Source organism: Anolis carolinensis, chromosome 3, assembly GCF_035594765.1.
Source record: "Anolis carolinensis isolate JA03-04 chromosome 3, rAnoCar3.1.pri, whole genome shotgun sequence".
NCBI lineage: Eukaryota > Metazoa > Chordata > Lepidosauria > Squamata > Dactyloidae > Anolis > Anolis carolinensis.
The window spans coordinates 126,916,703-126,942,203 of record NC_085843.1 but is presented as its reverse complement, the minus strand read 5'-3'; the positions used below and the strand labels follow the sequence as shown (position 1 = coordinate 126,942,203).

The following is a 25,501-nucleotide window of genomic DNA, read 5'->3' as shown; positions in this document are numbered from 1 at the left end:
CCAGTATGTCTTTCTTTTTCTTGCTTATTTGCAGCAAATGGAATGCAAGCAAATCTTGCAGCAAACCCAATCTGTGAGAGATGTGTTCTTCTCTCATATGCTGGAAACAAACCTATCACAGGTAGGAGTCAATGTTCCTCTCTCCATCATGGGTTTTTCCTTCTTCTCCATTCATTTCCCTCTTATCTTGAGAAGACCATACTTTTATACTAGCTCACACATGTCGAATTCAAGGCTCATTTAATGTGGCCCACAAGGTTTTCAATGCCAGTTTCTTTTTATGTGTGTGCCAGGAGCAACTTGAGCAAATGCAAGTCACTTCTGGTGTGACTTCAATGCCAGTGCAACATAGTTACATTTATACAGTCTTACAATTACAAACAGCCTTTTGAAGGCAACCATAAGGCTGATGTGGCTCTCTGTGAAAATGGGTCTAACACGCCTGCGCTAGTTCATACCAACCTGTCTGGGACCAACTATTTATTATAAGAAAATTAGTTTCCTGAGAACAGATTTGCTACAAAGAGGGAGATCTGTCCCTTCAAAAAAAACAACAACAACACAGGTTTATCTGCTTTGAACTGGATTATATGAGTCTATACTGCCAGATAATTTGGGATAAGCAGATAATCTTGGATCAGATCCTGGGATATAGAGCAGTGTAGATCCAGACTTTGTGGTCAGTGGCCATGATTACTGGCAGATGCTGGGAATTATTGTTTAGAAAAGTTGCTCATCTAAGACCTGAACAAACTTTTTATAACTTCTGGCTTGGGCATGTTTTCCCTTCTGTTTCTTTGGAGGCATTCCAAAACACCTTCTCTTATTGCCATCTTGTTCTTGGTCTGTTTTTTTTTTAATGCTCTCTCTCCCCACCTCCCCTTTTTCTGCAAAAAACTGCTAGTAAAAGGAGCTGTTCTGTGAAATGTACATTCAAGTAGTTTTAACAGGGGCTATTCAGTTTTTCATTTTTTTTCCTTTTCTGTTCCCCTTTTCATTCTCTGTATGTAAGTATGCAAGTTAAACATATGGATACTTCAGTAGTAGTTGCAAAATCAAAATGTGAAATGAAAGCAAACACTTTAGGTTAGCATGCCAGTTTTCCAGGTTTTTTTTTTTCTTTATTCAGAGATAAACTGTGTGCACCTACAAGATGCCTGAGGTCAAGAGGTAAAGTTACCAGTCATAGTAGTGGTAGTAGTAACAGCAAAGAAAGAAAGCAAAACCCCTCAATTGTACTGAAATGTACTGTGTCCTCTGACCTTTCCTTGTTGCCCCCTTTTCACATGTCTCCCTTTTATTTGTATGTTGGTACTTCTCTGTATTCTTAAGCCTGGTCTCATAGTATTCCCTCCCTCCCATATGTTCTGTTGTATATGGATGGAGAATGGCTTTGTGCCTTCCATTGTTGGCAATCGGAAGGATAGTAGCAGAGCTCTCAAGCAAAGTAATGACACACACACACACACACAGACTAGCAGAGAAAGTTGACTTAATCTAGTTTGTAAAATATATATATTCATGTTTTCTTACAAATACTTTTGCCCAATCAAGCGGATGGTTTAGTGGAGAAGAGAGGGAGAGAAAGAAAACAGTTGTTCTCTAGAACAATGCAAGAAGAGAGTGGTAAAATTTGGAGAAAACAAGCATGAAAGGTTGTTTCACCTGTTTTTGCCATCATAGGGAGAATTTTTGAAAAAGTTTTAAGAGACCATGATTCTTTTAACATGGTTGCTGATCCCTCTGACCCACTGAGACATTTAGGAGGGTTTAATCTTTCAGAATCAAGGGAGATCAATAATAATAGCATCTTACACTTCAATTACTTGCTTGTCCTTTGGGAATGAACGCATGCATGTGTAGCCTTCCTTGGATAACTGATTCGCTGCAATGGACAAAAACACGAGTTAAGAAGGTCCCCTTTTATCCTGATCCCAGCTCAAAAATGTGCATATTTGCATCACTGTATATCCCTGTACTCAAAGAAAACACGTGATTTCCTTCCCTCTCCCCTGTGGAGACTGCTGTAGCACATGTCCGTTTTTAAAATGCCCAAAACAGTGATCAGCTGATCAGGCCGTAAAATGTACACACAGCTGCTTTAAAGGAAGCATGAACGGGGAGCAATCAGAACTCTCTGAAATTCTTTATTTTAAACTTTATAATGTTAAACAGAACTTGATTTCACAATTAGGGAAAAAAGGAATCCAGCAGTTTTTTTTTTTAAAAAAATCACTCTGTTATGTGCTGAAACTCATATGTGCACATGTAAATCTGCTTATATTTATATTAAGATATTTGCATGTGTGCATATATAGTCCAGCACATAACTTCTGGCTGACGTCCCCTATTTGCTTTCCATCTTGTTCTGATACACAGGAAGCCTGTGAGGATGGCGGCGGACCCAATCCCAGGAATACAGGTCTGTGTGGGGACCTACTGTCAGGTACTGGGATTCTTTTGTCTTCCATATGAGGATGTTACTTGCCTAGGGTCATCCAGTTTCATGGCTTAGTGGACATTCAATCCCTGGTATCAAGAGATGTAGTCCAGTGCTCAACAGTCTTCCCACAGAAAATAAATAGCTGTACCCATACCTGATTTATTGGATTACACAAAGAATGAACATTTCCAAGTTCCATAGATTTTGGCCAATCCAAATCTTACACTTGCAATAAACTCTGCTGCTTCCATTAAAGTGTGAGTCTTGATTGTGATGTCATCACATTGGATGCAAGTATAGGGACATGCCATCTCTTCTTTTTCCATCTCTGATAGCTGAGAAACCTCTTTCTTGTTCAATGAACCTTGGAAAGCCATTGGATGGAAATGGGATCCTTAGGTTGTCATGATTTTAGAAAGGCTTTATTAAGCTTCTCTTGCACTTAATATGAAGTCAGTTGATCCCTCACTTTTAATCTGAGCCCACAGTAGGTAAGGGATTATCCACGAGGTAGAGGAGGAGCCTTTGCCTGTGAATTAGTGAGCATGTTTGTGTGCTTCAGGAGAGCAGGTGGATGATGGTGTGATCTCCTAAAATGTATTTTAACTTTTTTTTATTCATAGAAATTTTTCATGTTGACATTACTTTGCAGTTTTTGCAGTTTTTGGAACATATACGGAGTGACTAGGAGGTGTTTATCAGTCTAAGTGGACCTCCCTGTCACTCCATGTTGGGTCTTGCATCAGCCTAATAGTTCCAAAATGATGTCAGGTGGAGAAGTGTTAACCCATCAGTTGGAGAGATTTGTTTTTATTATTTGTTCAACTAGACATCCTTATTAAGCTTCTGGGGAACCAAAAGCATCCTTGAGACAGTTTATAAAATTTTGGTCTACAACTGATGTTTGTAAAAGTTACTTTTTGGATTATACCAACTAGAATCCCTAACATGTCATGCTGACTGGAAATCATTGTTTTCTTATCATTTTTGAATGTTTTGTTTATATTTAATACTAGCTTGGGGACCCGGCGGTGCCCGAGTTATTTGAGAACTGAATTGTTTGCCTTTGTTCCAAGTTTAGTCTCGATCCAGTGTCAGTTGGCTTTAGTTGGTACGGGTGAACTACAACTCCCATATGCAAGTCCATGGTCAATCCCCCTCCAAACAGCTTCAGGATGTAAACAGGTCACGGGGACTCAATGTGTCAAGTTTGGTCTTGATCAGACATTGGTGAGGGTCACAGTGGTCTGGGGAAGTGAGTGAAGGTACTGTCAATCCCATCATCCATGGTCTGTTGTTCCCTCAAATGATAGGAGGATGTAAAGTGGGCCACATTGCATCTATATGTCAAGTTTGGTACAGTTTCATCATTCATGGGCATCACAGTGGTCTGTGGGAGTTGAATTGGATGAAGGTACTGGAAATCCCATCATCCTTGGTGCATTCTCCTGCAAACCACACCAGGACATATATTGTGTGACATTGCACCTGTATGCCAAGTAAGGTACAGTTTCGTCTTTCATGGGTATCACAGTGGTCCGTGGGAGGTGAATAGGATAAGGGTACTGCAAATCCCATCATCCAAGGTCCATCCTGCATCAAACCAGATCAGGACGTAAAGGGGGCCACATTGCACCTTTGTATCAAGTTTGGTACAGTTTTGTCATTCATGGGAATCACAGTGGCCTGTGGGAGGTGAATTGGATGAAGGTATTGCAAATCCCATCGTCCTTGGTCCATCCTCCTCCAAACTGCTGCAACATATAAAGTGTGTCATTTGGGATATATATACCAGATTTGGTTCAGTTCTGTCATATGTAGCAGTTGCTGTGGTCTCAAGAAGCGAGTGAAGGTACTGCATGTCCCATCTGTGTGCCAAGTTTGGTCCAGTTCCGTCACTGGTGGGCATCGCAGTGGTCTGTGGGAATCGTAGCGATTGAAAGTACTACATATCCCATCACCCATGGTCCATCATCCTGCAAACGGCACCAGGACATAAAGCGCATCATGGGGTAGGCTGTCTGGAATTGTGGGAGTTGGAGTCCAAAACACCTGGAGGGCCCAAGTTGGCCCGTGCCTGGTTTAAAGGCTTCCATACAATCCTAGAGTTAGAGGGGGTGCCCAAAGGCCATCTAGTTGAACCCCCTTCTGCCATAGAGGAAGACACCATCCAAGCCCTCCTGACAGATGGCCATCCAGTCATAAATACGATTGGGAGATAGAGAGAGTCCTAGATTTGAAAGGGGTCTCTGAAGGTCATCCAGTCCAGCCCCTTCTGCTGTAAAGGAAGACACCATCCAAGCCCTCCTGACAGGTCATTCCAACCATACATACGATTGAGACATTTATTTATTTATTTATTTATTTATTTCTGATATTTCTCCCCCGCCTTTCTGCAATGGACCCAAAGTGGCTTGCAAGGTCATTAAGCCACGTGCTAACATCCACCATATAAATAAAACATAAAAGTAATGTCAAGCAATAGTAGTATAAATAAGACATAGCAGGGTTCAGTGGCGGCAGGTGAACTACAACTCCCATATGCAAGTCCATCATCCATGGTCCATCCCACTCCAAACAGTGCCCGGGTGTATAGTAGGTCATGGGAACTGTATGTGTCAGGCCTGTTAGAGTTAGTAGGCCCAAGCCTGCTCTGTGGTAGTTTTTTGCCTCAGTAAAAACTGGGGGGGGGGGGGAGGGGTAAACAATCCTTAAAAGGAAAGAATAAAAAGATAGTCATTATTTTCTCTTTAGTCGGCTGTGAATAGTACTGTGTCCCAATGAGCCAGGGAAAACCTGTCTTTGGAACAGTATTGAGGGGGGAAGATGGCCCCCTCCTTTGCGGCCTAGCAGGGCCTAGCAGCCTGCAAAGGCCTTGGCCTGTCAGTAGAAGCGCTGAAGGGGGGGGGGTGAGGTGAGGGGGTAGAAGTTTTCATAAACAAAGGAAGCATTAAAACATAATTATTTTCCATCAATAGTTGGATTCAGAATGCTGTGAATGTGTGAGTGGGCCAAAAGCTGTTAACAGTACCAAAGCTAGCTTTGTTCTGAGGAGATAAGTTGGCCGAACGAAGCCAGTTGGTAGTAGTTTTTGCCTCAGCAGTCCCAGTGGCCTGTGAAAGTGCAGGCCAATCAGAAAGCTGGCCAATATTCCGGCCGGCCAATCAAAACGCTGATACATATTCCGCCAAGCCAATCAAAACGCTGATACATATTCCGCCAGGCCAATCAAAACGCTGATACATATTCTGCCAGGCCAATCAAAACGCTGATACATACTCGCATACAAACATTCACTTTTATTATATATATAGATATAGATTGTTTTAGAAACTTGTATATTTTGATTGCATGTATTGATCAGATTGGTTAGTTTACTTTATATTATTTTGTATTTTTTATTTTAGCAGAAAATTTTATTTTCAAATTGAATTGTATGGTTTTATATTTTACTAGCTGTGCCTGGCCACGCGTTGCTGTGGCTTATGGGAATGTTTTGCTGGCCAGGTGGAATAGTAGTGAATAGCCTTGCAGCCTCAAAGCCTGGCCATTTTCTTCTTATGGGAATCCTTGTTTGGTGAGCTGGATTACAAAGGAATAGGTTTGCTGCTTGGAAGGCTGGGTACTTGCGTTCTAGGGCACTATAACAAAGTGCACTTTAGCTAGTCTATTACTCAACTTTGCTGTTTTTAATTCCGTGTTTTATTAAGTGTGTTTTTATTTTCATAGGTTAATGTTTAAATTTTATAATTGGTGTATGTTTTTGTTTACTGGTGTATTGTTTATTGTCACCTTTGTTATCTGATATTATCTGTGAACCGCCCCGAGTCCCCTTCGGGGGAGATGGAGGCGGGGTATAAACAAACATTGTTGTTGTTGTTGTTGTTGTTGTTATTATTATTATTATTATTATTATTATTATTATTATTATTATTATTAGGGGAATGGTTTTTATGGACTGCTAGAATTGCAGTGAATAGCCTCACTACTTCAAAGCCTGGCTTCTTGCTACCTAGGGGAAGCAACAGTTAGCTTCAATAGTACAGAGTAGTATCACTGCTTCAAAGCCTGGCCACCTTCTACCAAGGTTAATCCTTTGTTGATCTGGTTGAATTGCACTGAATAGCCTTGCGGCTTCAGTGCCTGGCTGTGTTATACCTAGGGGAATCCTTGTTTGGTGAGCTGGAGCAGGGGTCCCCAAACTAAAGCCCGGGGGCCGGATGCGGCCCTCTAAGGTCATTTACCTGGCCCCCACCCTCAGTTTTGGAATTAGGTTCGCCCAAAGTCTGAAATGACGTGAAGGCACACAACAACAACAACAACAATCCCAATTAACTTTACTATCTCATTGGCCATTCCATGCACTTTATTACCTTTAGTCATTCCCATCCCTAGCCACCAAAGAATATGCATTTTTAGTTTTCCATTCCCCTTAAAATAGCTCATGGCCTATGGTGCTTAACTACAGATTGGGGTTATTGTATATGTTTTAAGTTATTTTTAACTTCGTGAGAAGTGTTATTATATTGTGATTTTATTGTGTTACTGTTTTTATTGATGTAATACTGTTTTGGGCTTGTCCCAGTGTAAGCCGCCCTGAGTCCTTCGGGAGATGGACCGGGGTATAAATAAAGATTTATTATTATTATTATTATTATTATTATTATTATTATTATTATTATTATTATTATTATTGTTGTTGTATGACAGAGCAAACAAGATAGACATGCTGAATTTCATATCACAAAGTCACAAGTCGAACACTTCCCAAGTGTCTAGGACTGTGTGATGTATTTTCGGATGATGCGTGCAGATCCCAGTAGGGTGGCCTTTTGCAGTTGACAGATCGTAATTTTGTCAATGTCTATTGTTTCCAAATGCCGGCTGAGATCTTTTGGCACGGAACCCAATGTGCCCATCACCACTGGGACCATCTGCACTGGTTTCTGCTAGAGTCTTTGAAGTTCAATATTATTATTATTATTATTATTATTATTATTATTATTATTATTATTATTATTATTATTATTATTATTAGCCAGAAGCAGGCCAACACTTCCCATTGAAATCCTAGTAGGTTTATGTTAGTTAAAATTGTTCTTATTTTTAAATATTGTATTGTTCTTTCGTTGTTGTTGTTGTTGTTGTTGTTGTTTTTGCACTACAAATAAGACATGTGCAGTGTGCATAGGAATTTGTTCGTACTTTTTTTTCAAATGATAATTCGGCCCCTCAACAGTCTGAAGGATTGTTTTAAGCCTGCTGCTTAAAAAGTTTGAGGACCCCTGAGCTGGAGTATAGCACCCTCAGTCAAAGAGCTGCTTTGAAGCCTGGCTACTTCCTTTGTAGGGGAATCCTTGTTTGGTCAGCTTGAATTGAATTGCACTGAATAGTCTTGCAGCTTAAAAGCCTGACCGCTTTCTACATGGGGCATCCTTGCTAGGCCAGGTTGAATGGGATGGAATAGCCTTGTGACTTCAAATCTTGGGGGTTTTCTATGTAGGGGAAATCTTAGTTGGTCGGGTTGAATAGCACTGAATAGCCTTGCTGCTTGTAAGCTTGGCTGTTTTCTATCCTGTGGAATGCTTGGTTGGCCAGGTTGAATAGCAATGAATAGTCTCAGTGCAGCAAGTATGAATGCTGCAATTAGTCACCTTGATTAGCATATAATGGCCTTGCAGATTCAAAGCCTGGCCCTGGTGTTAGCTGGCCCTGATTGTTTCCTTTCTGGAATTTCCAATTTCCCTGTTTTCAGAGTGTTGCTCTTTATTTATTGTCCTTATTTTAGAGATTATATTGTTCTGTATTATTATATATGATATTTATAATCTTATTTTATCTGCTTAGAATTGAATTATATGAGGCCCCTTCTACATAGCTGTATAAAATCCACATTGAACTGGATTACATGGGAGTGTGGACTCAAGATATTCCAGTTCAAAGCAAATACTGTGGATTATGTGCCTTGGTATTCTGGATTATATAGCTGTGTGGCCTTCTTGAGTCTACATTGCCATATAATCCTGTTCAAATCAGATAATCTGTATTTTATAGGCAGTGTGGATGAAGCCTAAGTGAACTCTGCCTGTCCCCTGGGCGCCATTGTGGCTGAAGGGGTTGCTAGGACACAACGGAGCGGGGCCTAAAGGCAGCGGGTCCTACTTTTCTGACTGGCAGCCAGAGGCTCTTCCTCATCCTCTGTAATTTGGACTATTTTTCTAGATTTTTTGGTTGAAAGACATAGATTTGATGACTATGTCTTTTGTGGCCAAATTTGATGTGATTGGGTTCAGTGGTTTTGTTGTTTACTCCATGAGAAAAACACACATGACACACACACACACACACATATATATAGATTATTCCTGTCTTCCCTCTGTGTGTATATGTGTATATGCATATATTTTCAATTGTATGTCTTTGATAGAATCTACTGTTTTTGTTTGTTTTACTTGAAAAGTGCCACATATATTGATGGAGCTATATAAATACCGTGTTTCCCCGAAAATAAGACAGTGTCTTATATTAATTTTTGCTCCCAAAGATGCTCTAGGTCTTATTTTCAGGGGATGTCTTATTTTTCCATGAAGAAGAATTCACATTTATTGTTGAACAAAAAATGAACATTTATTATATACTGTACAGTAGTTGTCATCACAAACCAGCATAACCAGACAAACTGTGAATCCTATCAAGAATTTCTTGTTACTGCCATTACTCCCATGTACAACTGATATGTACATTTACCAATTTTGCATGCTTTGGTGTTCTGTTTGGCAGGTGCCAGGCATGCTTTCAAACACAAACTTTGCTAGGTCTTACTTTCGGGGGAGGCCTTATATTTAGCAATTCAGCAAAACTTCTACAAGGTCTTATTTTCTGGGGATGTCTTATTTTAGGGGAAACAGGGTATATGATGATTATGATGATGATGACATCCATTGACTCCATTTTGGAAATTAGATGAATGTTGACAAACCATGTTCTTGTAGATGGAGTGACCCTACTCTAGTTTCAACTAAATTAGATTTAGACCTTGTTGTTGTTGTGTACCTTCAATTTATTTCCAACTTGTGATTACCTTGAAGCAACCCTATCACAGGGTTTTCTTAGAAAGATTTTTGGCAAGATTTGTTCAGTGGGAATCTGCCATTGAAATTCTCTGAGGCTGAGAAAATGTGACTTACCCAGTGGATATCTATGTCCAAGTGGGAATTTGAACCATGATCTTCAGCTTTGTTAAGTGATACTCAAGCCAATACACTACACTGCAAAATATTTAATACTGAGGATAATGTGCACTTTCTACTGTTCCCTACTTAAGATCTTCAGTGGCCAAGTGTCGATTATTTTTATTATTATTGTATGTTTGTTCCGCTAAAAAGTTAGATCCTTATTCCTCTTGTTTTGTTATATGCTTGTTAATGATTATTGATCAGGGCATAAAAGGCATAAGAAATGGAATGGCAATTACCCAACTAGCAGCAGGTTTGGTTTGAAATTCAGTCAGACTGTCAGAAGAACAAAGGAAAAAGTAGAATAAAACCATGGTGTTATGTACAGGATTTAACAAATGAGATTAACCACTCTTGCATTATGTATCTAACAATTATGCAAGAAAATTAGAAAAATTTCCGACTCTAAACAATTGCTTTTTCTAGGCAGCATTGAGGAAATATGAGGCTGTTAGAGACTGAAGTAGAAATTAATTTAACATTAAGCCTTTTGATTATTCTGACGATCTTGAATTTGTTTATAAATATGGGGAATATATTTCAAACAATTATTTTAGAATATAATGTATTCTTTGTTTCAGTATATTGTGTCATAAACATATTTTTATTGATTTGTATGTACATTTTTCTGGAGTAAATCTATAGTGCCAAGTGTTTAATAGGCTAATTCTTATTAAAGGCAATCATTTTGTTGTTTAGCTGGCTTGGCATACATATTGTTGACTAGCTGTTATTCTGAAGGTTTTGATTAATGGAGTCATTGACATTTACATAATTATATTATGCATTTTAATATAGGAATGACAATAAATTTATTGAATTGTGTAAATAGTGTTTGATATGTTAAGTTTGTTTGTGGGAGCATTGCTTTTGTTTATTTTCATGCATGCTTCTGAATTTATGAGTGAACTTGACCAAACAGAAGTTGACTAGCAGTCTAATTTCAATTGAGGAAAGTAGAGATGCTTTAATTTAACTCTACATGTTCACTATTAGAAATTCTGTCAGGTTGTATTATGAAATGGAATATCTAGCTAAAGTGATTGTAAAAAACCACAAAAAAAATATTAAGGGCAGAGTGCTCAACACATTTACAAAGAAACCAAAAGCATTTGAATATAAGTAACTGCAGACAAATAGAATACTACCTTCGAGAACCATTATAATATGCAGAAATATTTATATTTGTATCCCTTAAGTACACAATAGCAGTCGTGCCAAGCCTCGTTTCCCTCCAGTGTTATTTAACTCCAAATCCCATCATCCCCAGCTAACATTGCCAGTGGACAGAAATAATGGGAGCTGTGGTCCAAGAACATCTATCAAAAAGCACACATTCCCATAGTCTGCTCTAGAGGATAAGAGATGTTTTACTTTTTGTATTGTTCAGAACTATAGTACAATGCAAATGCCTGCAGTCTTGTGTACCTTGGTGTCTTTTTAAGTAATATGATCTTGTGTTTCTTTGTCTCTTTCCTTCTGCCAGAAATAGGAGTTTGCTTCTCCAAACATGGGTGAAGTGGAGCAGAGGCCGACAGCAGGATCCCGGTTAGGAGCTCCAGAGAATGCTGGGATCAGTACTTTGGAACATGGACAAAAACTGCCCACTACGCCTACAGGAAAACTTATTTCTATCAAAATCCAGATGCTCGATGATACACAGGAAACTTTTGAAATTCCGGTAGGATGACATTCTATAGTTTATTGGTTAACTAGTTACAGTTTGATTGTGAGCAGTATTACTGTCTTATCTTTGTTTAAAGGCAAGTTGAAACTATGATGAGAATCTGGTTATTTAGTTACTTTAGTTAAAGAGCTGGGCATGTTTAGCCTGCAAAAGAGAAGGCTGAGAGAAGACATGATAGCCATGTACAAATATGTGAGGGGAGGTCATAGGGAGGAGGGAGCAAGCTTGTTTTCTGCTGCCCTGCAGACTAGGACGCGGAACAATGGCTTCAAACTACAGGAAAGGAGATTCCACCTGAACATCAGGAAGAACTTCCTCACTGTGAGAGCTGTTCAACAGTGGAACTCTCTCCCCCGGACAGTGGTGGAGGCTCCTTCTTTGGAGGATTTTAAGCAGAGGCTGGATGGCCATATGTCGGGGGTGCTTTGAATGTGATTTCCTGCTTCTTATCGGGGGGTTGGACTGGATGGCCCATGAGGTCTCTTCCAACTCTACTATTCTATGATTCTATGATTATGATTGCATCATAAAGTCAAATGAAAATATTGAACTTTTACTTTGGTATAACACTTGATTGTCTTTCACTTCAGAATTTTCTAGCACTTTAATTGTAGATGATCAGGTACTGGAACTGGTTTAAAGATACTGGAATGGGCTGGAATTTAATTGCTTTGATGTAACTTTATTTTTAAAAAACTTAATTTAATAGTTGCGTTCTCATAAATAATTCCCTCATGAGTTGACTTGCATTGCCTTTGCAAAGATGATTGCATAACAAATCAGTTTTTTGAGGTGGCATCTTAACAATACAGTACTCCTTGTATTAAAGTACAGCTAAAATGCACACATTGTGACTCACTTGTGAATGGAACATGTATTGGAACATCTGTAAAAGATTGAACTGCTTCCTTGCTGCTTGCTGAAATCAGTGGTGATTTACACTCATGAGTAATCCTTAGAACAAATTCTGTTAAATATCATTCCTGTATTATGTTATTATAAAGGAAGGAATCGACAGAATTATTCTAAGCATAGTTCTCTATAACTTAAACAAAGGTAGACTCATGAAAAATTTTTGAATAGTGAAAGGATTTGTTTCCATTATTTCTTTCTTATTTTTACCCTGCTTTATCTCTCTCAAAGAGGATTCAATAATAATAATAATAATAATAATAATAATAATAATAATAATAATAATAATACAACAATAACAACAACTTTATTTTTGTCTTCCGCCTCCATCTCTCTGAAGGGACTCAGTGCAGCTCACATGGGAAGAAGCCCTCATGAGTTGGCCCAAACAAGCCCAAACAACAAAGTTAAAATGTAACACATTAAAATTAATAAGCAACATCATAAAACAATATAAAAACAGCAACAACACGACACAGTATAGAACAGCCATCAAACAACAATTAGTGACCTGAATAGTAAACAGATTCTAGGCTTGGGTGGGCAGGCTAGTGCAAACCAATTGTGAGGACAGGGCTGATGGATAAAGTGCAGATGTCAGATGGGAAAAATTAGGGATAGAGGACAGTACATGGTAGAGCATTATAACTCTGGGTAGGAAACAGTAGCAGAATGCAAGGACAAAATTTTAAGTTGTAGCTGGGGCCAAGGTTTTCTGGAGAACTGTCTAATCAAAAGCACAGTAGAACATCCACATTTTTAGCTTTTTGCAGAAGATGGACAGGGTGGGTGCCAGGCTGATCTCCCTGAGGAGAGAGTTCCAGAGCCGAGAAGGCCCTCTCTCTCGTTGCCACCAGTTGCTCTTGTGACAGGGATGGGAGAGAGAGGAGTGCCTCCCCAGAAGATCTTAGAGATCACACATGTTCATAGGGGAAGATGCAGTCACTAAGATAGGTAGGTCCCGAACCATTTAGTACTTTATAAGTGATAACATGCACCTTGAATTGAGACAGGAAACTTAGCAGCAGCCAGTGGAGCTGTTTAAACAGGGGATTGACCGCTCCCTGTAATTCACTCCCATTCGCAACCTGGCCACCAATCTTTGTACTAGCCGCAGTTTCCGGGCAGTCTTCAAAGGCAGCCCCACATAGAGTGCATTACAGTAATCAAACCTGGAGGTAACTAAGGTGTGTACCACCATAGTCAAGTCAGACATCTCGAAGTACATTCGCAGCTGGTGCACAAGTTTTAATTGAGCAAAGGTTCAGTCACCGCCAACACCTGAGCATCAAGTGTCAGCGCTGAGTCCTGAAGGACCCTCAGACTGCTGACTTGTGTCCTCAGGGGGAGTGTAACCCTGTCGAGCATAGGTTGCCATTCTATATCCCAATCTGTCGAGCGACTGACCTGGAGGACCTCTGTCTTGTCAGGATTAAGCTTCAGCTTGTTAGTACTCATCCAGTCCATCACAGTGACCAGGCACTGGTCCAGGATCCGAGAAGCTTCCTTGGAATTTGATGGAAAAGAGTAGTAGAGTTGAGTGTCATCTGCGTAGAGATGGCACCGAGAGATGGCAATGAACTCTGAAACTCTGAATGATCTCTCCCAGTGGTTTCATGTAGATGTTTAAAAGCATGGGGGATAGAATAGAACCTTGTGGGATCCCACAAATCAAAGGCCAGGGGTCCGAGCAGACATCCCCAGCTTCATCGACTGGGTGCGACCCTCCAGGAAGGAGTGGAGCCACTGTAGTGTAGTGCCCCCAAACCCATTCCGGAAAACCAACCCAAAAGGATACCATGATCGGTGGCATCGAAAGCCGCTGAGCTGTCCAAGAGAACCAACAAGAACACCGTGTCAATTTCTCTACAGAGGTCATCCATCAAGGCAACCAAAGCTGTTCGATACCACAACCAGGCCTCAAAGCGGCTTAACATAAAAGCATTAGTACACAATTTAAAATATACAAAACTAAAACAGAATTAAATATAAACAGTAGTAAAAATTTAGTTAAAAACCATTCAAACATATTCAAGTTAAAACCACAGCACTTCCTGACTTTTTCTTTAAAACCTTCTTCTTTAAAAGCCTGTTGGAATAAAAAGGTTTTAGCCTGCCACCAGAAGGACAGCAGGGAGGGGGCCATTCTGGCTTCCCTGGAAATAAGGGAGTTCCAGAGTCGAGAGAAAGTCATCAAGAAGGAAGGCCTGCACTCTCGTTCCCACCAACCAAGCTTGAGATGGAGGCGGGACCGAGAGATGGGCCTCTTCTGAAGATCTCAGGGCCCGGACAGGTTTGTACAAGGGGATGCGGTCAGCCAAATAGCTTGGACCTGAGCTATCTAAGGCTTTAAAGGTCAAAACCAGCACTTTGAATTGTGCACGGAAACAGACTGGCAGCCAGTGGAGCTGCTGCAAGAGGGGGGTTGTCCATTCCCTGTAGCCAGCCCCAGTTAGCAACCTGGCTGCAGCTCTTTGGACCAGCTGAAGTTTCTGAGCACTCTTCAGAGACAGCCCCATGTAGAGCGCATTACAGTAACCCCGACGGGATGTAACTAAGGCGTGTGCCACCGTGGCCAGATCTGGCTTCTCAAGGCTTTTTATGTCTTCTCAACCCCCATATATGTTCTATAATATTTTGTAGTAGAGAGAAGAAAGGGAGAATGTTTACCTTAACCCCCTAAAGTGCTGAGGCAAAGGGAATTTAGTCTGTTTTCCAAAGACAAACATAGAGGAGGGAAACAAGGCTGACACGATTACCCCCTCCAATTGTGTGATGGGATGAATTCTATACAGTTGCCCTCAATGGACAAGTTTATCTTCACTGATCCAAGGAAATGCCTATGCCTGGAGTTAGTTTAGGAGAAACTGCATAAATCTTTTATTTTCTGCAATTTCCAACATGTCTCCACATCTCTCCCTCTCTCATCTAGATGGGATGAATTATGTAATAGTATGATTGCAGATTTCTGTTATGTGCCTCAACAGTAACAGATGGATTGAAAGTCACGGGTGGATTTAGCCATGAGTCAGTGATATAATCTTTGAAATGCTTTTGAGAGTAAAAAATAATAAGTAAATGGGTAAGTGTGCATGTGTGTTTGAAAAGGTACTGATGATAAATATTGGTTTTGTCTGTTCCAAATTACTGAAGTGCTGGAACTGCATTCTTTCACTCTCTCTGTTGCTGGCTTACTGCGTGACCTGAGGGCAGTTGATTAGCCTTACAGGATTGACTTTCCATCTGTTTAGAACAGGGATTTGCTTTCCTAGTAGTGCTGTTGTTTTAAGGCATTTCTTTTCATTTTTAATGTGGCAGTTGATGGTTCACCAAGTCACTGCTTATTAGGTGTTAGGAAATGTCATCAGCATTGGCTGTACTTAGTGGTTGATGATATCTTGCCAAGGGCCCCTAAAATATGAATTTGAGCCTGCAGATAACCATTTATTTTCCTCGGAGCTTTGAAACTTCATCCTTTTGGACAATAACTTGTATGGTTTCCTGTCCAGTATGGCCAGTATTCATGTTGGCTGGAAGAATCTAGCAAAAAAGTAATGTTTTCCAACGTTTTAGGAAACCTCTTATAAAAGCACTTTATATTTACGTATGACACATGAGGTTTAGGAAATAAGGATTATTTGAATATAAGACAGAACAGTTTGTTACTGAACTGTAGACAAAGGACTTATCTACACAAGGCAGTTTAGCCAGTGAAAATATACACTACAGCAGCTCCAGATTGGGCCATTATTCAGACAGCTGGGGAGCACATCCACTCTGCTGGTGCGATCGCACCTTCTCCCATGTTGTCTTTGCCACTGTTCCTAACCAGCCACTGAGTTCTGTCCAAGCTCTTGGCCATTGTAGGCACTTCTGCCAAGACCAGAAAAGAGTGCCTATGCAACCAGCACAACCAAGGGAAGCAATCTCCCCTCCTTCTTCCAGGTTGTGCAGGCACCCTGTACTGATATTAGCAGAAGCACCTATGATGACCAGGAACAGTTGTAGTGATATAGACACGGCCCATCCTCTGTCTCTGTGCTGATGAGAGCAGAGGAAGGATGGTGGAGCTGATTTTGATCCAGTCTAACTCTCCAGACTGCCCCAGAGCATAGGATGCTGCAGAGTTTCCAACAATCTCCAGTGTATCCCCAATTTTGCCCAAAGCAGGGTAATGACAACTTAAAGCAATAAATAAATAAATAAATAAATCAGTGAAGTTGATGTTCATCCTGGAGATTCTATCTGGGGTGAGTTCAAGTTTTTGTTTAGGTTTTTTGAAATGTAGAAAAGCTCAGAGCTGTTCTTTTGTTGGCAACTCTTTTGTTGGTCATGTCTACTAGCCTTGTTCTACTACTGGTTTCGGCTTGTCTCTCTGCAGCTAGTTTTCCACGTCATGGTGCTGTCTGGTCCATGACACCAGAGTTCTACAGCTTCATTGTAGACTATATTACACCCCATAGGTTTGCTAAGACTGATTTGATGAGAGCTAGAATGACAGTATCCAAGGTCAGTGCTTTCTCTTTCCATTTAAATTTGGGAGGGGGTGTTACATTACATTTAAAGGAAATAACTGAGGTGGTAGTTTTGCTTTTTTTGACAGAATTGGGTAGCTTTTAATTAAATGGTTTTTTAAAAGCTTGGTAGCAGATTGTAAAAGTTAATTACTTTTTCTTTCTTCTACTTGTAGGAAAAATTAAGCATTCAATGAGCTCATTGATTATTTATATTAAATTCATTCCCTTGTTGGTCATAGTTATTCTCCACTAGACCTCTTCTTATCCTTTTAAAAATAGGTTTTATGATTTTGAACCCAATGGACAGACTTCTTTGTCAAGCAGCCTTCTTGCCAAAACTTCTCATTCCTGCCTTCCCTTACATTTATGTGCAAAGATACATTTAACTCCTTTGTTTATATGGCTAATTCTTATAACTCACACACAATAGGTATAACATACAGTACCTCAAGAGTTAAATTTTGGGTTTATTTTGGCTAACAGTGTTCTTTCTCTGTGGCATATTCCCAATCTTTCTGCCTTGTATTTCCTTAGTGTCTCACAAATCTGGAACCTACGCCCCCAGTGTTTTTATTTCTTGACTTGTTACCATGCTGGCTGGGGCCATTTCATTTGCAGTCCAGCAATATTGCAAGACTCAAGCTACCATAAGGCCATAACATCCCAACATGCCATCTATTCTGCTTGTGTCAATGGAGGGCTCTTCCAGACAGGACTAAATTCCAAAAGGAACTGGGATTTTAAATTCCAGTTCCTCCTCCTGGGATTTAGTCCAAACAGCAGCCCCAAACTATGGAATTTAGGAGGAGTTGTATCCAGATACCTGTCCGTGTTAATCCAAGATCAGGATTGGTGGGCAGGGCCACTGCCAGCCTCCCTCTCCCTGCCCCCCCCCCATTTCCACCTCCACTTACCAGAAGAAGGCTGTGATTGAGGCTTGCAGGCTTTTCCCCTCTCCCTGCTCCCTCGGAGGAGCCGTAAGAGGGCTTTGAGGAGGGGATGGGGCATTCTTCATCCAAGTCCCTTGTTGGCTGTTGCAGAGCGGAGGGAGAGAGGAAAAGGCTCCAGGCCTCCCACTCCCTGCCCTCCATTTCCCCCTCAACTTACTGGAGCCTTCCTCCGGTAAGTTCCTTCAAGGATGGTCCGGATCTTTAGATGTATTTTTAAAACTTAGATTAGATCTGGTTTACTCCAGTTTTAAGTTTGAGATGTCCAGATGATGTTTCAGGCTAATCCGTTTCTCAGCCCACTGTGTAGATGGGGCCAGAGATTTGGCTGTATGTAGTCTTGCCAACCATCAGCTGGGACTAAGAATTCAAGACCTTATATCAGAATGTAAAAGAGGTGGTCGTGAGGAAAGAGAATACTTCAGGACTGAAGCAATTACATTAAAGGTCTCTTCTCCACTAACTCCCACTTGTTATAACATGGATCTGCATGTTAGAAGGACTATAAATGTGTTTTCATCATAGGCAGCTTCTACTGGAGGTGTTTACTTGTCATCAAGTTGATCATCTTTAAGACCCAGGAGAGAGTTTCCTCATCCATCAAACTTGCTAGCAATGTTTGTAATTGATTCAAAGGTTAACCTCACAGCTTTTGATTTTAGAGATTCATTCGGTGATTTTTGTCTCTTGGGTTGTTTTAATCAGAACAAACCAATTTTTGGATAACTACAATTCCCAGAATTCCCCAGGCAGAATAATCACTGTGCTTTTTATTATTCTGTTGTGTCTATTCTTAGCTTATTCGCCAACCCTAAAATAACAACAACAAACAAAACTTTATTTATATCCTGCCCCATCTCCCCATGGGAACTCAAGGTGGCTCATAGACATAAAAAAGCAAATTTTCAATGCCTTGTACAGTAATAAATAAGTAGTACAATTTAAATAAAAACAATTTAAATAGTTTAAAACAAATAGTTACAAAAGCAATAATAACCATCCTATAAAACACATTAAAACAACATCAGTAAAGGGGAAAATTAAAAGCTGTTTCCATAAACCATTCCACATTTCATAAAACCATGTTTTCATTCATTTCACCATATGCTTGGAAACATAGGAAAGTTTTCAGTTGTTTTGTGAAAGATGGCAGTGATGAGACCATTCTGATGTCTTTCGGAAGAGAGTTCCAGAGGCGAAGGGCAATTACAGAGAAGGCCCTCTCTCTCTCGTCCCCACGAGCCAGATTTTGGATGGGGGTATGATCGAAAGAAGGACCTCTCTTGATGATTGCAATGTCCGGGCAGGTTCATATGAGGAGCGGTGATTGGTCTGGTATTCTGTACCCAAATCGTTTAGTCCTCTAACTGAAGTATGAAGTATAAATTGCCTTTCCTTGTTTCTCCAGATGTTTTAAATTCAGTCAACATGGCCAGTGATGAAAGATTATGGGTGTTGCAGTCCAAAATATTCCCAAACACGTTGCAACGTAAGAAAAATGATGTAGCAGTTTTGTTCTATACTTCCCTCTCTCTAAATCTCTCTTTTCTCACCCCCATCCGGTTGGTAGTTCTAGGTTTAGGGGGAAAGTGTCAGATATGGTAGCCATGTACTGTCCACAAAGTAGTTGTTTTATACTTTTTCTGCCTGCTTTCATTGCAAGATGTAAGTTATCCTTCCCTCCAACTTTGGATATGAACAGCAGGTCAAATGTCACCTATTCACCATTCTAAGACTTTATTTTGCATGCCTGAAATTGTGTGACTGTCAATGTCAAAATTGCTTCCAATGGAAAATAGGACACTTTAAATATTCACTGAGTGGTCCCAGCAGTCAAGCTGGGTCTAGTGAAATTAAGGAGAAAGAGAGTGACATTTTTCTTTCATAACTAGAAATTGTGATAGTTTTCCCAGTTGAGCACATTTGACAGTGTCTCCTAAAGGACTGACATTTCACTGAAAGATAATTAGATTATCTTTGTTGAAGTGCAGAGAGTTTGTCTCTCATCTTTTAAAATATTAATGTTTTTCCTGGAATGGGAAAACATGGACTAAGTATTGAGTGATTTAAAACTTTAACTGCATTAGATACAGCTGTCTTAATAGAATGCTTAAGACATTATGTTATCTCAAATATATTTTCTTAATAGTAATACATTTTTAAATTATATCTTGAGAAAGCTTTTACAAAACTTTCCAGTGTTGACTTTCAGTAATCCCCCTCTCCACATTTTTCTTCATCCCAGTCTCAAAATAAATCAGACTCTACAAGCCTAGAGGCACTTATATGGAAGAGAGCCCCAGTAAAGATAGGAGGGCTTTCATTCTGAAACAAAAATATAAGATTATACTACATCTTTATTTCTGAGAAAACATACATAAGAATGTGTTACGTCTTTAATACTTTTTATAATAATTTTTATTCAGAAAAAACTGTCATAAAATCTACAGACATGGAACGCAAGAATACAAACCATAAGACAAAATAAGTAGAAGCTCATTTTCTTAATATAAAAAAACATACTACACTACAACCAATAAACATTGCAACACAGAGATCTAAACCCCTAATCTAAGGACTTGCCATTCTCTGCCTAGTGGTTTTATTCCCTCAATGTTCCACACCCATTAAAAGAGAGAGAAAATTGTCCTTTCCCCTTTTAATGACAGTCTTCCAATTAAAAAAATGGTGAAGGTTTCACCCCAACTTTACTGAAGAAATATAATAAATAAGCCTCAGTCTTTTTAAAATTAGAGATTTCTCCTAAATCAACATCATTAGTTTGTCCATTTCTGCTAGTTCACACATCTTCATGAACCAATCTTCTTGCATCAGAGTAGTTGCATCTTTCCATCTTTGAGCCTAGATTATTCTTGTTGCCATGGTCATATATAACATTAGACTTTCATATTTTCTCTTTAATTCTGAGAAGACACACAAGATTGTGCTTTGCTAGCAGTGGTAATCTTTTAGCTATAAATTCAGCAGGTATGTAATCTAAATATATATCTGATCAGTTCAGATTTCCCAAAAACATGAGCATAATGTTTTAAATCTGTTTGGAAATACAACTCAGTAGCTTCCATCTCTCCCACCAGTCTGAACTAGACATACATTTAAACAAGTCATTGTGTAACTTTTGGCTCAACTGCGTGGGCCCAAAAACTCAGAAGTGCCTGAGAAGTCACTTCTGGATGTCTACATCATGACTAGGGACTTCCAGTGCTTACTGCTGGGTAAACCAAGCTAAACTGGTTTAGCCCCAAGTTAAGGAAAGTTGGAGAATGCTCTGGAGTTTAAGCAAAATCGCGGAGCAGACCACACTTTGGGAACAGTGTGAACATCATGCCCGGGTCTCATCTGGATCAGTCAGCTGTCCACATGGGTTGCTGCCAGAATAATTCCTTTTCCCTGAGTTTTCAGCACAGGGAAGACAGATTGTTGTCTCCATCACCACTGCCAGACAGCCGCAGAGCTCCTGCTTCTGATGTGGGTCCCTCTGCTGAACAGGAGCTTTTCCACAGCTTTTCAGCAATTTGGCAGCAACTATGGCAACAGGAAAAGTAATGTAGCGATCCAGTGGGGTTGAACCAGTTTCAGCCAGCCTGAACCATGTACACTCTGCCTTGCTGCCACTGTGTATTACCGCTCCAGACTGACTGTGTATTAAGTGGTTGTGGAGATAAACATCAAGGGGAGAATCTGGGTTAGGATCATGCCAGAGCAGTCAGAGTATTTCTACTGTGCATCTTTTCTCCCCCAAAATTATTGTTCCATTCAAAGATGCAACTTACAACAATACCACTATTGCCACTGTTAAGAGGTAAAATAGCTTTGGAGAATATGCAGAAAAATGTGGGGAACATAGCATGACATCCTTCCCCTCTTTTGGGTAATCTTGATTTGGATTTTGCTTCTTTTCTCCCTCCCCAGCTACCTGAAAAGGAAAGAAATCTCATAAGATATACTATTGCATATTTAATGACACAATTATTTTGGCTCTTGAGTGACATCTTGTTTTGTGCAGAAACCCCACAGAAGGCATCATTTGCATCTTCTAATTATTTCTCCTTTGATTGCATATTCTTGAGGTCCTTCAGTTAAAACATTTTGTGCAGGCTGCAAGAGGTGGGTTAAATTTAGACAATGCCGAAGATGTCACTTCTGTAAACTGAATAGGCACTTTTAAGATCGCTGATTTTTCTAACAGTGCTAGCTGTCAGGCCTTACTGAAAAGCATAGGAGCCTTGCATGTTACAAACAAGCTGGGGAAGAAAAGGTAGTGCAGGGATAGAAAAAGTTATGTTGAAGTGCTGATTATGATCTTTAAAGATCTTGGGTCCAGACTGTCTGAAAAAAAAGCCCTCTATCTCCTGGTAAGTCTACCTAAGTTTTAAAGTCAGACAGGCTTTCCTGCAGTCCCAGGACCATCCTAGGCTCATTTGGTGAGAGCACAAGAGCACCATCTTTCATGTTACAGAATTTTTTCCAACAGGATGTTTAGTTGGCCTTTCGCTCTTTTCTTTCCACATTTAGGAATGCCTTTGTTTTATAATTCATGCTTTTAATCGAATTGTGCTATGATTTTAATAGCTTTTAAGACCTTATAATCCAGGTTTTTAATGGAATTCGGCTATGTTTGAATTATGGACTTAAATACCTTGAAGGCTGATCATGGAAGCTAAACAGCATCTGCCTTGGGAACATGCTCGGAGTTGCTGAGTTTGCCGTGCAACAAAAAGTGGAATCCCAAATCCATAGGAGAGTGATGCCTTTATCGGCAAACCAAAATACACAAAAATGCTTTTGAAGTTCTATGGACTTGTTCATCAAGAGATGTTAAAAATCATACAGAAGAAAGGTGGTGATGTTAGAGTCACAGACCTGCATTCAGTATCAGATGATATTTCTGTTGTAGTTCACTTGGTTGGAGGGGTCTTGATGCAGGCAGAGGTCACTTCCCACTTGTCCATGTGGGAACTGAGACAAAGGGCAGTAAAATTTAAACTCCAATAGCAGCAGTGAAATAACTACTGCCCTGATTGGTACTTGGATGAGAGTCTGCCAATGAATATCAGGTGCCATAGGCTATATTTCAGAGAAAGAGAAAGGCAAAATCACCTCTGAAGCCCTGTGAAAGTAATGGTGTCACAATATGTCAACAGATTGCTTTAAAATATACACATATACATATATTTCAATTATGCTGTATGCTGTTTTAAATGTGTGCTTTTTAAACCAAACATTTTTTAGCTGTACCCCATCTTTAATTGTTTGTACATCTTGAATTCTGTACAAGGAAAAAAGCAGAATTTTAAAAAAACAGAATAAAAGATCCAATTTTGAGAGCATAGCTGCCAGAATCCACAAGCCAGCATAGCATTTTCCAATATCTGGGCTTGAACTGCTTGTGTTTTCCCTTCTGGGTCTTCTCTATTATGTACACAGGAGAATGACACACCAATTCTGCAATGAGCTATGTAATTGCATATCCCTAGTGTGTAGTGCAGCAATATTCTTCAATAATATTTTGATTTTAATTTTGTAAGATATACCCAACCTTTCTATATTGAGTAACAATTGAGGCAATTTGCAATCTTCAAAATAAGTAAAATTAAAAATTAAAAACATTGCAGAAGCACCAAAAGCCATTTTAAAATGGCATTATTGTGAAAGAGAACTTGAGTGTTGGACTGGGACTCTGGGAAACCAGGGTTTAAATCCCTACTCGGACATGGAAACCCACTGGGTCATCTTAGTCAGGTCACACACACTCTCGACCTCAGAGGAAGACAAAGGCAACCCTTCACCCGATCTTGAAACAACAACAACAACAACATTATAGGTGCATCAAGACTCATTGAAAAGACCAGAAAGTCCCAGATTTTGTTTCTGTTCTTTCATATTTTATTTTGGAAAGCGATCCACATTTTTTGTATTTCAGAATATTTTCTATCCATTACTGGTATGATTTTATACCAGTTCCCTAGATTGATTTAGAACAGAAGAACAAAAATAAAATACGGGACGTTTTTTTATCAGTTTGATTGTTCCCATGGTGAAATGCATTTCTTTGTGTCTATTCCCCAGAAATGGCCTTTTTGAAAAGTCAGTTTTCCTTTTAAGGTGACTTTGGTCATATATATTAGAAAATTGTTGTTAGACTGACAAAAGCATTCTTTAAAAAGTATTCAATAACATCATATGTTAAGCTATAAAATCAGTACCACACAATAGGAAATATCAAGAAAACGAGAGGCTGATTTATATACAAATTTGTCTGTGTGGGTGTTGGGAAAAGGTAGGGAGAAAAGGTGGTAGCTAAGTAATTCACAGAAAAGGAAGCCTTGATTGTCAGAGTTTGCAAAACAATGTCACTGTTACAGTACAGTAGCAAATCTTCAGCTGAGATTTTGCTTTTCAGGAGCCCAATGCTTGATATTTCTTTCTGCTGCCTACTTTTTTACAATTGGGCTGTATTTTTGCCAACCGTTTTAGAAGCATTCTTCCACTTGATGTTGCGTCTTCATTTTGTTTGCCTTTGACCATGCAGTTCTCCTTAGAAGTCTTTTTAATAACCTTGAAGAGGGAGTAGGTTTATTTGAATACTTGGCATTACTTTGTGAGAATCCTCATTGGGCTCATTGTCTTCAAACTCAATTAATTTTTTTCATGTTATCTGCATATCCTGGCTTTTATATCTAGCTAGGACATTGCCTCCTTCTCAGTGTCCTCAAACCTTAATGGCTTGATTTCCATACTGAATACGTGTACGTTTTTGATAAGTTAATTTAAATTTATTTAAGCTTTTAAAAATGTATTTTCATCAACAATTTAAATTAATTAATGCATTATATTTAAATACAAATTGAAATCTCACCTTTTCATTGTTATCTACTTTTACAATATCGCAATTATGTCTTTGTTATTATTTGTCATTATGAAGTATTGGTGCTTGAACTGTGTTCTGCTTTTGAGCTCTTTATAGTATTTAAAAATGTCTACCATGGGACTGGAAAAATCCTTCAGATTCACATTTGCCTGCATCCTATTTCTGGTTACCAAGCCTGCACAGGACTAAATAAATACTTCAAATTCCTAGATATCTCTGTATGCCTGACTTCTTTTTTTAAAGGCCTTCTCTCCAGTCTCAACCACACCTTTGTGAGCAGCTTAAAACAACACAAAAAGTTGTACCATAAATTATTAAAGCTGCATCTTCTGTCCACTTGCCAGGGATAAACTATGGGAATTACTTCTGAGTGGAGATGTATGGCCCTGAACAGTCAAGCAAATTGAAAAGGATTCCTCTGATTACATCTGATTGCTAACACATCTGTTCAGATGTGGGCAGCTGCAATGGGGGAATGGCAAAATGAGGGTCCTGCCCCCAAATAAGATTTTGTCCATCAAGTGAAAATTTCCATCAGTCCAAAATTTCTACCAGTGTAGTAACTTCAGTTAGGCATTTATAGAAGTACAATTGAGGTGTTCAAAGAAAAGGAACAGGCAGAATTGCCATGGGAATGTACCCACAAGTATAAAAGTTCAGTGTTTGAATTATTTCCAGTGTTTATGCAGTGATAGAAGTTTAGGGGCTAAAGGAAAATTGTGTTGGGGGGGGGTGAGATTCCTTATTAGGGGGAACACCTTCATTTACCTCCTCCTCCTCATAGCTACATCCTTCAGGGACTGCTTAGACCGGGAGTCAGATGTAGCCCTCCATGATCATTTTTATTACCTGAAATGAATTAGATTAT

At 39.5% G+C, this 25,501-nt stretch overlaps 1 protein-coding gene across 5 annotated transcripts in view; it reads left to right on the top strand.

Annotated features, from left to right (window-relative positions):
• Positions 1-25,501, top strand: part of farp1 (FERM, ARH/RhoGEF and pleckstrin domain protein 1) — a 240,549-nt gene that overhangs the window by 31,697 nt on the left and 183,351 nt on the right. For all 5 annotated transcript variants that reach the window (XM_008106936.3, XM_016992295.2, XM_003218697.4 and 2 more), the window contains exon 2: positions 11,165-11,359. In XM_008106936.3, the coding sequence (XP_008105143.1) occupies positions 11,189-11,359 (171 nt within the window). In that variant the 5' untranslated portion in view covers positions 11,165-11,188. The remainder of the gene's footprint in view (positions 1-11,164; positions 11,360-25,501) is intronic.